At 43.0% G+C, this 15,772-nt stretch overlaps 1 protein-coding gene across 2 annotated transcripts in view; it reads left to right on the top strand.

The window, feature by feature from the left end:
• Positions 1–11,985, top strand: part of LOC148474916 (uncharacterized) — a 38,022-nt gene extending 26,037 nt beyond the window's left edge. Inside the window, exon 7 of one of the 2 annotated variants that reach the window (XM_088457986.1) lies at positions 7,934–11,985. In XM_088457986.1, the coding sequence (XP_088314112.1) occupies positions 7,934–10,023 (2,090 nt within the window). In that variant the 3' untranslated portion in view covers positions 10,024–11,985. Of the gene's footprint in view, positions 1–7,930 lie in introns of both variants that reach the window. The other variant, XM_088457985.1, reaches the window with a different exon arrangement.
• The last annotated feature ends 3,787 nt before the right edge of the window (positions 11,986–15,772 follow it).

Here is a 15,772-nt window from a genome sequence, read left to right as displayed (position 1 = left end):
AATTGGGTAGGATAGCTTATGGAGGATATGTGTGTGTGCTATATAGAGGGGATGTAATTGGGTAGGATAGCTTATTGAGGATATGTGTGTGGAGTGTATAGAGGGGATGTAATTGAGTAGGATAGCTAATGGAGGATATGTGTGTGTATGTTGTATAGAGGGGATGTAATTGGGTAGGATAGCTTATGGAGGATATGTGTGTGCTGTATAGAGGGGATGTATTTGGGTAGGATAGCTTATGGAGGATATGTGTGTGGTCTATAGAGGGGATGTAATTGGGTAGGATAGCTTATGGAGGATATGTGTGTGTATGTTGTATAGAGGGGATGTAATTGGGTAGGATAGCTTATGGAGGATATGTGTGTGTATGTTGTATAGAGGGGATGTAATTGGGTAGGATAGCTTATGGAGGATATGTGTGTGCTGTATATAGGAGATGTAATTGGGTAGGATAGCTTGTGGACGATGTGTGTGGGCTGTATAGAGGGGATGTAATTGTGTAGGATAGCTTATGGAGGATATGTGTGTGTTGTATAGTGGGGATGTAATTGGGTAGGATAGCTTATGGAGGATATATCTGTGATCTGTATAGAGGAGATGTAATTGGGTAGGATAGGTTATTTAGAATATGTGTGGTCTGTATAGAGGGGATGTAATTTGTAGGATAGCTTATGGAGGATATGTGTGTGCTGTATATAGGAAATGTAATTGGGTAGGATAGCTTAAGGAGGATATGTGTGTGTATGTTGTATAGAGGGGATGTAATTGGGTAGGATAGCTTATGGAGGTTATGTGTGGTCTGTGTAGAGGGGATGTAATTGGGTAGGATAGCTTATGGAGGATATGTGTGGACTGTATAGAGGGGATGTAATTGGGTAGGATAGTTTATGGAGGATATGTGTGTGGACTGTATAGAGGGGATGTAATTGGGTAGGATAGTTTATGGAGGATATGTGTGGACTGTGTAGAGGGGATGTAATTTTTTAGGATCGCTTTTGGAGGATATGTGTGTGCTGTATAGAGGGGATGTAATTGGTTAGGATAGATTATGGAGGATATGTGTGGACTGTATAGAGGGGATGTAATTGGGTAGTATAGTTTATGGAGGATATGTATGGATTGTGTAGAGGGGATGCAATTGGGTAGGATAGCTTATGGAGGATATGTGTGAGCTGTATAGAGGGGATGTAATTGGGTAGGATAGCTTATGGAGGATGTGTGTGGACTGTATAGAGGGGGATGTAATTGGGTAGGATAGCTTATGGAGGATATGTGTGGACTGTATAGATGGGATGCAATTGAGTAGATTAGCTTATGGGAGGATATGTGTGGACTGTATAGAGGGGATGTAATTGGGTAGGATAGCTTATGGAGGATATGTGTGTGCTGTATAGAGGGGATGTAATTGGGTAGGATAGCTTATGGAGGATATGTGTGGACTGTATAGTTGGGATGTAATTGGGTAGGATAACTTATTGAGGATATGTGTGTGCTGTATAGAGGGGATGTAATTGGTTATGATAGCTTATGGAGGTAATGTGTGGACTGTATAGAGGGGGATGTAATTGGGTAGGATAGCTTATGGAGGATATGTGTGTGCTGTATAGTAGGGATGTAATTGGGTAGGATAACTTATGGAGGATATGTGTGTGCTGTATAGAGGGGATGTAATTGGGTAGAATAGCTTATGGAGGATATGTGTGTGCTGTATAAAGGAGATGTAATTGGGTAGGATAGCTTATGGAGGATGTGTGTAGGCTGTATAGAGGAGATGTAATTGGGTAGGATAGCTTATGGAGGAAATGTGTGCTGTGTAGAGGGGATGTAATTGGGTAGGATAGCTTATGGAGGATATGTGTGGGCTGTATAGAGGGGATGTAATTGGGTAGTATAGCTTATGGAGGAAATGTGTGTTGTGTAGAGGGGATGTAATTGAGTAGGATAGCTTATGGAGGAAATGTGTGTGTGCTGTGTAGAGGAGATGTAATTGGGTTGTATAGCTTATGGAGGATATGTGTGTGCTGTATAGAGGGGATGTAATTGGGTAGGATAGCTTATGGAGGATATGTGTGGGCTCTATAGAGGGGATGTAATTGGGTAGTATAGCTTATGGAGGAAATGTGTGATGTGTAGAGGGGATGTAATTGGGTAGGATAGCTTATGGAGGATATGTGTGTGCTGTATTGAGGGGATGTAATTGAGTAGGATAGCTTATGGAGGAAATGTGTGTGTGCTGTGTAGAGGGGATGTAATTGGGTAGGATAGCTTATGGAGGATATGTGTGGTCTGTATAGAGGAGATGTAATTGGGTAGGATAGTTTATGGAGGTTATGTGTGGTCTATGTAGAGGGAATGTAATTGGGTAGGATAGCTTATGGAGATTATGTGGGTGATTCTACAATTTGATAAGCTTGTCTGTAGAGGTGAGTTTTCAGGGAACACTGAAGGTCACAGGATAATACCCTAGTGCAGATATTAGAGTGCATTCAGCAGGTTACAAGCGAAGCTTGCCTGGGTTATCATCTTATTGTCAAGTAAAAAGCTCCATATCACAGAGGTTATTGGTAAATGCTTCACTCTACAGTGAAGTTACATCGTGTTTGATGTCCTCTCTCCAGCGGAAACTAAGGGCCTGATTCAGATTCGGGCGCAATTGCAGATGTTTACGCAGATTGAGCGATCGTTAGACATTGCGTGTGCACGAAAGCTGCACTGCGCACGCACACCAGTTGAATTGTGATTACACTCGCAGAGGAGTCACTCGCAAAATGAGTGACAGGTAGTCAACGTTTGGGGAATTTGGGGAAGGTAATGGGGGGTGGCTAGAGAATCGCAGACGTGTAGGACCGTTTAAACCCTGTTTTTGGGCGTCCATAATTTAGCCCCTGCATCCTTGCTCGCGGCAGGAGAGCCCTCTGCGTGTCTGTAGACCCGCTGTGTCTGTGGCAGCTTAGACTTACTCAGGAGGCGGATGGCCGCCTGATCTGTGTTCCATGTTTCCGTTTTTTGTCCAAGCACTGGATGGCGGTTGAGTCATTAGCATATTTTCGCAATTGCGATCCGTGAGGAATTGCAGCAGCGATGGCATTTGCGTGCAGATCCGAATCAGGCCCTAAGTCTGCCAACAGGGGTTACCCACCTGACAGCTATTAGTGTTCATTCTATGTCCGACGGGGGCCAGGGGACCGTACGGTATAAAGGGCCCCCTTTTTTATCACTGCGCTGCACCGCAACCCCCCCACCACCACCCGAACGGGACACTGCAGCCTGCTGGTGGTGACGTCACCCCGTCGGCTGTTTCAGCAGGGCACCTCCAATTGCTATTTTGAAATCTAAAACAGCCTAGCGGGAAAACTAATCAGTATTACTATTGATAATGCAAGAAAAAAAAACGAACCCCCTAAGCTCGAAGACGCCGAAGCCCTGGAGGGTTGGTGCCCACCAGGCGAAGACGCCAGAAGTCCTAGTGGACGGCGGCCATGAAAGAGAGCTGACACAGGCTGCTGCCCACTAGGGAAAGACACCGAAGCCCTGGCGGGTTGGTGCCCGCCAGGCGATGATGCCGAAGCCCTGGCGGGTTGGTGCCCGCCCGGCGAAGACATCGAAGTCCTGGGGTGAAGGTGCAGACAAAATAAATTTTTATTTAAAAAATCGGTGTAGTCAGTTCATTTTAATACTTCTTTTACAGGTGTAGTACAGGTACCAGTAGGTCCTAAATGCCCTGCTTGCTGGTTCTTGTGGTTTTCCAAGTACCAGCAAGCGGGGGAGGCTTGCTGGGACCTATAGTTTACCTGCAAAATACAATATTCTTTAAAATGCACTACATTACAAAATCAACCTGGGGTGCCCTGGAGAGGGGGACCCCTTTATTGGGGGGGGGTCCCCAGGGATCCCCAGCCTGGGCTGACTAGCGGTCAGGGTTAATGCTTCAGCTGGGGGACCCGGTGAAAGGGCTCCCCTGGCTGTGGCATCAGCCTCCTGCTAGAAAAAGTCCGGTGCTAGTTCTGGAAAATACAGGGGAACCCTACTAATTTCTTTCCCCTGTATTTCCAGAACCAGGACTGGCTCAGAGCCCAGTGCTGGTTGCGCTGAATACGGGGAACCCCTACGTCATTTGTCCCCCTGTATTGTGGCAACAAGGACTGGTTCTGATTAGCCTGGTGCTGGTTGTGCTTAATACGGGGACCCCTACGTCGTTGGTCCTCCGTATTTTCACAACCAGGACCGGCGGTGAAAAGCCCTGGGCTGGTTGTGTTTGGGGGGGGCATGTCCCTTTTTTTAATTTTTATTTTACACAAATTAAAATTTTAACACAGGTGCATAGATTTATCTCACTGATTCATCCATACATCTGTGTCTTATTTTCTCAGATGCATGCCTAGTGCCAGTGAGCACCTCTGTCGCCCGCTGATGCCCCTGTGCACTGCTCCACTGCTGCCACTGGTCCGCACCCCGCTGCTGCCGCTGCCCCACACTCCTGCAGCCCACCCCTGCAGCCGTCTCTCCCAGTGTGTACCCAAAACACCTCCTGTGTGCCGGCCTTCCTCCACCTGCACTAATGTACCATTTTGTTGCCCGTCTCCCCTGCAGGTGGCCCAGTTTGCTCCTCCAAACCCTAGTAGTTAATACATTTTAAAAAAGCAATGAAATTCCATAGACAAAAAACCTTACGGTTTCACATGTCCCATTAAGGTTTCTTAGACATGATCTGAAATTTCACAAACCTATTGAATTTCTGCCACTCAAACTTCAAAAAGCAATGAAATTACGTTCATTAAGGCTGACGCCTTAATGGATGTGTTCCTTGCACAATACAGATATGGTATGCCATCACACCATGTGGTTAACTGAAGATTCAGCACTCTCACAGAGTGAGATTGCTGTCACTCACAAAATGGTGGAGATGCTAATTCACGGAATTGTGTGCTCATTAGAATACACACATGCAGTCTATGCAACTGAGGTCTGAGCAGAACATAGAGCTGCGCTGATGGGACCTAATATAGACAGGTGTATGCCTTTCAAAATCATGTCCAATCAACTGAATTTACAACAGGTGGACTCCAATAAAGCTGTAGGAACATCTCAAGGATGATCAGTGGAAACAGGATGCACCTGAGCTCAATTTTGAGCTTCATGGCAAAGGCTGTGAATACTTATGTACATGTGGGTTCTCCTTTTTTTTTTCTTTTTTTTATAAAATTTGCAAAAATCTCAAAAATTTTTTACACGTTGTCATTATAGGGTATTGTGTGTAGAATTTTGAGGACAAAAATGAATTTATTCCATTTTGGAATAAGGCTGTAACATAACAAAATGTGGAAAAAGTAATGCGCTGTGAATACTTTCCGGATGCACTGTATGTATATATATATATATATATATTTGTTGTGAGTTTACTTACCTGGGGGTATCCGAAGAGGTGTTCCCGTACCTAAAGAGCGAAGGAGACAGTCAGGTGGTTTGATTTGTGAAATGCTATCATTTTACTATATATCTATCACAGAAATGGGGAACCTCCTGCCCGGGGGCTGTATAAGGCCCCCGGAATCATTTGGTCTGGCCCTCTGAGCTTTTTCTCCTAGCCTCGTCTGGCTAGCAGGATGCCTATAATGACACACTGCAGCCAGAATCTATGCAGCAGTGCCACCTGGAGCGTCCTTAGGAAGCTTCAGACATTCACACCGCTGCCTTACAGCTCCCTGGAACATCCTCGGGATGCTCCACGCATTGCTGTAATCACCGGCGATTGTGGCCCTGTCCCCGTGTGATGTCACATGGAGGGGGCGTGGCCTGCACCAGGCCCACGAATAATGTTCTATATATAAAAATGGCCCTCGGCAGAAAAAAGGTTCCCCACCCCTGATCTATCCTATAGCCCGATGTAATATATTAACACTATATACATTATAGAACAAATACACTACCAGTCAGTGATACTCATTAGGGGTTTCTCAGGTGATCCTGAAAATTCTATACTTAAAGTTATAGTATAAAAGCCTGGGTGGAGGCACTAATACATACGTCAGTAACAAGGGGTTACATACTCATCTCCTGCTTTGACTTTTGCATGAACAGCCGTCTTGGTTTTCCCCTAATCAGACCTAATTACACAGATTTCTCCCCAGCATACATCTATAACATTGCACTCCTCCTTTACACTCTCTGGAAATTATTTCAGGTGCTCTCTGTCTCTGAATCCTTTGGTTCTCCTTCCGCACTGTCGTCTGAGATGAGCATGATGTTGTTTGGGGAAATAAATCAAATTTAGTTCGGGTTTATGGCAGAGGAATACATTTGTGGACCCTCGCATTGAGCTGTATGCGTGCTTACCTTTCCCAGTGCTTAAGGCGACTTCATGCTGGTGCACCTTCACGCGATCAGGATCATCACTGAGTTTCCGCGTTCGTCAATCACCTGTAAAGCTGTTTTTTTCCCATCTGTATAGAGATATCAAGAGTTGTACATAACATTTTATGGGGAAAAGAAAAAAAAGAAATTGTAGTGTTCATTCTAGCACCCTGCACCTGTCTATTTTGGTGCAAAGGAAGTACTCAAACGCTTATTCACCATCGACGGTCGCCTACTGTACACATTTCCAGAGTTGCATTCCATTTGGGAGAATTTCAGCATTGCTCCATTTTTATTCAAGTACACTTCTTGGTCTGCTAAGTGGCTGCTATATGTTGTCATGGGTTGGGTACAGGATCTCAGCGGTCAGGATGCCAATGGGCAGAATACCAACAGCGGCATCCCGACAGTCAGAATACCGACAGAATTTGCTAAGTAACTCTAACCACCTTTCCTGACCCTAACCCTCCCACAGCCTAATATTAACCCTGCCCCCCCCGCAACCTAACTCTCCTCTCCCGCAGCCTAACCCTACCCTCCAGCAGCCTAATCCTAACCCTGCCCCCCCTTGCAGCCTAACCCTCCCCTCCCGCAGTCTAACCTTCCCCCTAGTGCCTAACCTTAATACCATGGGGATGCCAGAGGTCAGGATTCTGGTGCCGAGATTGTGACCGCCGGCATCATGACCGTTGGAATGCCGACTACATCCCATTGTCATATGGGGCATGCATAGACGAATGAAGGGGGGGGGCTTATTTGTGGTTTGGAGTTTTTAATACTCATTCTCAACCACCCTCCCAGTGCTGTACCTTCATGGCAGATATGAAATGTGCGGATGCACTGAAACTTATCCTTTCCACGTGCCGATATCCCGATATGTGGACACCTGTATAGTAATCATGTTGCTGGCTACATGTTGAATGCTTTCTATGAGGTCACATGGATTCATTATAATCATATGACTGCAACAATCGGTACAGGATGTTGGCCATGTTGGTTAATCAATGTCCATATATGGTCATGGGCATAGGGGGGTGGGCATGGATGGATAGGCAATGTCCATCTCCATGAATGGATTTTTTTCCACACTCCTACCAACCAACCCAACTCTTCCTGCTCAACAACAGTCCTTTTGACAGATGAGGGTCAGGAAACGACCACATGAGGTGGGAGAGTCCACAGGGGCACCGGCAAATTTAAGTGCTCAATAGGAGGATTAGACGAGCTGAAAGCTGTTGGGGTAAATGTAACTGGCAAGTTAAGGTGTTTAGATGAACACTCCAGGCTTGTCGCAGAGAGGATCATACATGAGACGCCTTATATAAGGCAGCTAAAGGTAAGATTGGTGGTACCAGTTACATCAGGTGCTACCAGTTACATATATATATACATATATATATATATATATATATATACACATCCATGTCTAGCCTTTTAATTAATGGGGTGAATGTTAATAAATATGAAAATGTTGCTCCTCAGTCAGATGAGTTAGAAATTGTACTGTCCATATAATTCATCAGAATCTTTATCTGAAAATTTAATTTTTCTTTCATATTTCCATATATTTTATTCCCAGCAGCCAGTTGTGATGGAAGGAATATTTCGGAGGAACATGTCGGCTTGTTTCCTGATTGTAAAATAGAAGATAATGACCTCGCAGAAGATTTTCCAGGAGACAACTCCATTACCCTGAATATACATCCAGTACTTCACAGTGCCGAGATATCATCTGATCCCTCTAAGCATGAAGAATATTATCCGGATAATTATGATCTTGTTAAACACAGTACAGCTCTTAGAGTCAATCATATTTTTCCAAGTTCTATAGACCCCAAATGCTTTACAGAAAACACAAAGCTAACTACTCATCAGTCAGCTAAGACAAGAGAGGAGTCCTTTCTATGTTTTGAGTGTGGGAAACATTTTACCCAGAAATCAGATCTTGTTACACATATGAGAATTCATACAGGTGAGAAGCTATTTCCATGTTCTGTGTGTGGGAAATGTTTTTCACGCAAATCAAATCTCGTTAGACATGAGAGATATCACACAGGTGAGAAACCATTTTCATGCTCTGATTGCGGGAAATGTTTTAGACACAAATCGCATCTTGTTACACATCAGAGAACTCACACAGGGGAGAAACCATTTCCATGCTCTGAGTGTGGGAAATGTTTTACAGATAAATCATCTCTTTTTAGACACAATAAAATTCACACAGGTGAGAAGCCATTTCCATGCTCTGAGTGTAGGAAATGTTTTGTACAGAAACTAGATCTTGTGTCACATGAGAGAACTCACACAGGTGAGAAGCCATTTTTGTGTACGGAGTGTGGGAAATGTTTTGCATATAAATCGCACCTTGTTACACATAAGAGAAGTCACACGGGTGAGAAGCCGTATTCATGTGCTGAGTGTGGGAAAAGTTTTGCAGATAAATCCTCTCTTGTTAGACATGAGATGATTCATACAGGTGACAGGCCATTTGCATGTGCTGAATGTGGAAAATGTTTTACACAGAATCTAGATCTTGTTACACATCAGAGAAGTCACACAGGGGAGAAGCCATTTGCATGCACTGAGTGTGGGAAATGTTTTACAGATAAATCCTCTCTTGTTAGACACAAGAGAATTCACACAGGTGAGAGGCCGTATTCATGTTCTGTGTGTGGGAAATGTTTTACAGATAAATCACATGTTGTTACACATCAGAGAATTCACACAGGTGAGAAACCATTTCAATGCTCTGAGTGTGGGAAATGTTTTGCTGATAAATCCTCTCTTGTTAGACACAGGAGAACTCACACTGGTGAGAAACCATTTTCATGCTCTGTGTGTGGTAAATGTTTTATACAAAATCCAGATCTTGTTATACATCAGAGAACACACACAGGTGAGAAACCATTTACATGCACCAAGTGTGGGAAATGTTTCACATATAAATCACATCTGGTTACACATCAGAGAAGTCACACTGGTGAGAGGCCATTTGCATGTGCTGAGTGTGGAAAATGTTTTACACAGAATGTAGATCTTGTTATACATCAGAGAACTCACACAGGTGATAAACCATTTCCATGCCCTGAGTGTGGGAAATGTTTTACAGATAAATACTCTCTTGTTAGACACAAGAGAATTCACACAGGTGAGAAGCCGTATTCATGTTCTGAGTGTGGGAAATGTTTTACAGATAAATCACATCTTGTTATACATCAGAGACTTCACACAGGTGAGAATCCATTTCCATGCTCTGAATGTGGAAAATGTTTTACACAGAAATCACATCTCGTTACACATCAGAGACTTCACACAGGTGAGAAACCATATTTGTGCAATGCGTGTGGGAAATGTTTTGGGGATAAATCCTCTCTTGTTAGACACAAGAGAACTCACACAGGTGAGAAACCATATTCATGCTCTGTGTGTGGGAAATGTTTTATTCAGAATCCAGATCTTGTTATACATCAGAGAATTCACACAGGTGAGAAACCATTTTCATGCTCCAAGTGCGGGAAATGTTTCACACATAAAGCACATCTGATTATACATCAGAGAAGTCACACAGGTGAGAAACCATTTCCATGTTCTGATTGTGGAAAATGTTTTACAGATAAATCCACTCTTATAAGACATAAGAGGATTCACACAAGTGATAAACTATTTTCATGATCTGTGTGTATAAATTTTTTTAGAGTCACATCAGCTCTTGTTAATCAGCAGAGATTTATTAAAGGTAGGAAGTAATTTTCATGTTCTGTGTGAGTCATGCGTTTACACATACACACAAAACTTTACTTAAAATACTTTCCCCTTGCAAACATACAAAGAACATGCATACTATTTCTCTTGACACAGCATCTTCATTGACCTATGACATTTATTTGACGGTTTGGGCATTATTTGTATTACTGCTGAAATTTTATTTTTTATATTTGTTGATTTTCTTGCAAGAAAATATTGAGTGGTTGAGAAGATAAGTCACTTTGCAATGTGAATAGTAGTTTTTAGAAATAGATCACCTAAATGATCTAAAAAAATGTATATACTAGGACATGAACAGTACTCAGAGTTAACAATGTAAGAAAAATCATGTTGATTAATAATAGGTCATAAGGCCTGCCAGACCTGTTCTTGCCATATGCCTCCTGTCCACAATATCAAGCCTATGATATTCAGCAAGGAGGACAAGGGACTAGAGAAATGGGAGGACATAAATGAATGCTTAGTTGGTCTGGATTTACTTCTTCCTGAAGTTCGACCATCAGTTCTTGAGTTCTGTTCTGGAGCAGATTGGGATCTTCTAAAGCCTCAGTAGAGTGTCGGGGCAGATTTTGAGTTGCTTCTCCTGGGTCACTGTTCTTTCACCTTCATTATATTAATACCTTTAGTTGTATTATGATTAGATGCAAAGGGAGGAAAGCATTGACTTATCCTATACCTAACGATAAATGGATTAAACCATTGTGGAGATACAGCAGTGCTGGCCGGATGATATTATTGGCAATCTTTATCAACTTTAGGCCATCTCCTGCTCGCTGCGCCAAGTTCACACTATGACACCTCAGAACTTCCAAATCCACAAAAAAGAACTTCCTGGATCGTAATATCAGTGGAACCCAGCATATGCCCCTAATTGCATGTGACTGTGTAAAGCATAATGTTCTGATTTTAAGTGCATTGTGGCACTTGTACAACTGCAAACACCAGCAGGACTTTGCACCCAGGGATTGCTAGAATCTATAGCGAGATAAGGGTCGCCCATTCGCAATCAATTATATATGTTCAATTACCGACAATAATGTGCTGATTACTCTATAGTCCAAACTAGGGCCCTCATTCAGAGCCGGTCACTATTTGCGGTCGTTCGTTCTGGAAAAAGGGGTGGCTATTCAAATGAGCCGTTCGCTCTTTGCGGTCTGTTCACGCCTCCATTTCTGAACGAGTGAACAAAACTTGCGGTCGTAAGTTTGAAAAAAACGCCCCCTGGCCGCTCGCACCATACGTCATGTCCGCTATTTATTAGATTAATCGAGTACATCGAACAGCGTCTGAACTGCTCGCTATTCTTGTGGTTGGTTTTTCCTACCACTATATTGCGAGCAGTTTTGACTATAAAACAACCAGGTGACGTGGTCAATGAAGCTGCTGTTTTAATTATGTACACCCATAAAACGCCCGTTTTGACCTTTAGGCACGCCTGCGTTCTGATCTCCACTTCCCGTTTTCACGCACCTTCCCCTGTTACCACCCACATACGCCTCCTCCTGTCACTCAAAATAGCAGGCATTCGCTATATAGTGAACAAATGATTTTCGGCCGCACTGACTGGTTCGCGCATGCGTATTACAATACGTACGCATGCGCAGATGTGCGAACATCGGTCAGAACGAACGAGCGGCCGCTTACGAGCGGCTCTGAATCAGGCCCTATGAATTATCTCATGAAATTTAAACAGAACCTAGCAAAATAAACCCTCTTCCTATCCTTTACAGATTATGTGCAATCATTTATGTATAAAGCGATGTGCACTCGCATGTACCTGATTATTATGCATCAAGAAGAGAGTACATTATATGAGTTTTGTGTGAAATGAATTCATCTTTTTCTTTTTAAAAATAAATAAATGTATTACTAAAGATCATAAATATTGTATTTGATTTTTTTTTTATTGCAAAACAAAATAAAAATAACATTGAAATAAAGAAGTGTGCACTCTACTGTATAGTGATAGAAGCAAAGTAAATAAATAAGGTTGTGGGGTCTTTGCACCTTCGATCCCAAATATTGTAATAGTTTGTTATATTTTTACATAGTATCTGTTGTATGTTGTACTAGCAACCCACCCCGACTTCACACGGGAGCAATGTGTTTAGTGTGTGTGTGTGTGTGTGTGTGTGTGTAGCCATCTAACATGATAGCAAGATGAATCATAGCCTATGTTACTTGGAAGAGCTCAAGGAACATTTCAGTGAAAACCCAATCAAAATTAGTACAGTGGTTCTCTAGTTCAGTGGTTCTCAAACTTGGTCCTCAGGACCCCACACAGGTCACGGTTTCCAGGTCACCCAGCAGGTGCACAGGTGTAATCATTACTCACTGACACATTGGAGCTAATTATTTCCCTTGTGATTCTGTGAGGAGACCTGGAAAACATGCACTGTTTGGGGTCCTGAAGACCGAGTTTGAGAACCTGCACTCTAGTTTATTGAGAGCATACATACAAATGAACAATTTATTCAACCGGCACTGGGATATTCTGTGTCTAATAGGAACAATTTGTAATACTGACTCCGATGAGGGGAAACCATATCAGATTTACTCCCTATCAGGCTGGATTATAACTCATCAAACAGTACACACATTTCTCCCCTCTGGTTACTTTATCTGACATTGCAAACATGACCCTGGTCAAGGTTAAGATCATGCAGTTGAGTCAATATTAACAGCGTGCTCTCTGCTAGTCGTAGTTTACTCCACATATTAGTTATACACTGGCCGCTGATTGGCCTTTGATTGAAAGCCATGTGGCTCACAGCCAATCAGAGGCTACTTACACCAGGGCTCCGTCATTTGCCGTGGAAGAGATATATGTGGAAAGACATCTCTTTGGTGTCCGTGGTCGGGTAATTTGTTTTTTTGTATGGTCGGGACCGACCTGCGCCAGGAGGTAGGTGAGTATTTAATTATTTTTTTTATAAGGATAACAGTGGATTTCTATTGGAGAAGGGGACCGATCACCGGGGAGAAGGTAAGTATGTATGTGTGTGTTTAGTGTGTAATAAAATGTTACTATCTACGGTGTGTGTGTATTGTTATTTTTTTACAGTGAGGGTACGGGTGCCGGCCACCTACTGGCACTTGTAGTTTCACAAGTGCCAAAGGGCAGGCAACTGGTACCTGTAGTCCCACTGTAGAAAACAATAGTACACATCTATTAATAACACTATTACCCCTGCACCCACCAGCCAGTGGTACAGGGAACAGCCCCGGGCCCAGACCTGGGGTGCTCAGGAAGGGGGGACACCTTAATTGATAGGGTCCCCATCTCCCCTGGGATCCCCAACCGGGGTTGACTAGCTTGGGGGTGTTAATGCTTTAGCCAGGGTGACCCAGTGAAAGGGTCCCCTGGCTCTGGCTTTACACTCTGGCTAGATTGAGTCCTGTGCTGGTTTAAAAACGTGGGGACCACCACGCTATTTTTTCCCTGTAGCCTAGTGCTGGTTCATAAAATACGGGGGACCCCTACATGTTTCTTCCCCCATATTTTTAGAACCAGGACTGGCTCATGGAGTCCGGGGCTGGTTATGCTTTTGGGGGGGAACTCCACATTGATTTTTTTTTTTTTAAACTACCACTTTCTTTTAACATTATTACACACAACCAGCCTGCATGTATCTTACTGATATATGCAGGCTGCTTGTTCGGGAGGGAGACACGGACAGGTGGGAGTTTAAGCCTATTAACCAGTTTAAGGCTAACTTCAGCAACATCTAACCTATGACTACCTATGTACCGAATTATTGTATATGGATTTTAGTGTTTTATTGTATATATCTGTGTTGGTAATTGATTGTTTTTGGTGTGCTACATACCTCATGTTGCTTCTTAAATTGCTAACCAGCTTTTCACATTTATTAATATATAATTTTTTATATGCCAGGCAACGCCTCCTTATCTCTTCTATAGTTGTCATCTTTGAAAGGAGTAACAGGGATCCTTTATCAGAGACAGCTGCCTGGTATATAGATCTATTTAATGGTATGTGCATCTATTTGATTAACTGTACTTAGAGTATCCTAGCCAAGAGCCCGACTTTATGTTATGTTTTGTGGAGCTGCACTAGTTGCCTGCTGCCTGCCAGTGCTCTCTTGCCGTGGCTTCCTGTAATTGTGATTCTCGGTCTGGTCTGGTACTCGCAGCTGTGGCCTTTGCCCAGCCCACTATATCTAGACACTGCAGCGAATAGATGCGGCCCTCAGTCTCTAATCCAGAGCTCCCTTGTGAGCATCTTCATCAATAACACCTGGGGCATGTTTACCTCCTTTCAGCCACAGTAACCGGATATCATGGAGAGAGCTGTCAAATAACACCACTGTATTTACTCCCATTGGTCAACAAACATTTAGCAATATACTGTATATGAAAACTAAAAAAAATAAAAATAAAATACTCAGTTATCTGGAAATATATCGTCTTCCTGCCATAATTCCCTGCTATACCCAGTCTCGAGGATTTATCAATCTAATTATTGCCCAATTAGGTTTGGAGGGCAGTGTAACTTAAATAAAAATATAGCAGAGTGTCATGTCCTATGTTTGTTGCCCATGGAATCTGCTAGAAATTGAACACTTATATTGTATACTTTATTGTGGCTTGCAAAAGTATTCAACCCCCTAACAAGTCAACTGAATTGTCTGTATTTCAAATAAGAATTACACAGATTGTTCCAGACAGAATTTTTACTGTGAACCAGTCGGCTCTTAACGTATATTTTCTAACTCATAATTTAATATTTGTCTGCAGATTTATTTCTTTATTTCAATTTCTGTTTGCATATGTTTTGAATACCTAAGAGACTACAGTGACGTACTGTCAATATCTACCTGCATGGGAGCTCTCATCTGTCGCTCACTGCCACTAAGCACACGACAGACAGTAGATCCCAGCACTTCCTACATTGAAGGGGAAATTTAATAGCCTGTGGGGTGCAGGCAGTGGTGGAATTCTGGCAAGTCTGTCTTTTCTTTTGTTTTTTAAAGCCGCAATAATTTAAAAGGCAAAACCAATCTATATATGTGTTTGAACCTTGTAAATTGTATCTATCGATTGACAATTACTGGTTCAAAGGTAGATTTTAGATTATACTTTGTGAGATGTTAAGGGAATGATTCTGATGCAGCCAGGGTCAGCGGTGATGTAGGACACAGTTGAGAAATGTTTTTGGAAATGTATTGGGCGCTCCTGGGCAGTAATGGGGAGGTGGGTAAGCTGACACAAGGAGATGGTCTGTCTCTTGGGCGGGCTATTCGATTTGATGACTGAACCTCGCAGCTCCAGAGCAAGTCTGATTTTTCCTAAAATCGTTTATTTCTGGAAAAATTAGCGGGCTTGCTCTTGGACCTCGGCGGCACCCCCTCCCCTTGCCCCTAAGACTAATTAAACAATAGGAAGTTTCCAAATAGCCTAATTAGTTCTTAATTACTCACCTTCCAAAGTGGCGTCTTCTGCATCCAGCGTCGGGAGCCGGGTCTTCTACAGCAGCGGTGAGTATGAGAATGTGTGTGTGTGTGTGTTTGTGAGTGTGTACAAGTGAGTGTGTGTGCAGTAGTGTGTGAGTAACCCCCCTCATGTGTGTATAACCTGCGCTGGGGGAACTATATTTCTCAGCAGCTCTTTCTTTTCCCAGCAGTCCCTGGAG

The sequence above is a fragment of the Taudactylus pleione genome, unplaced genomic scaffold (assembly GCF_031769625.1).
Source record: "Taudactylus pleione unplaced genomic scaffold, aTauple2 ptg000800l, whole genome shotgun sequence".
Taxonomy (NCBI): Eukaryota; Metazoa; Chordata; class Amphibia; order Anura; family Myobatrachidae; genus Taudactylus; species Taudactylus pleione.
Note: the sequence above shows the minus strand (reverse complement) of the source record. Positions and strands in the feature narration are given on the sequence as shown.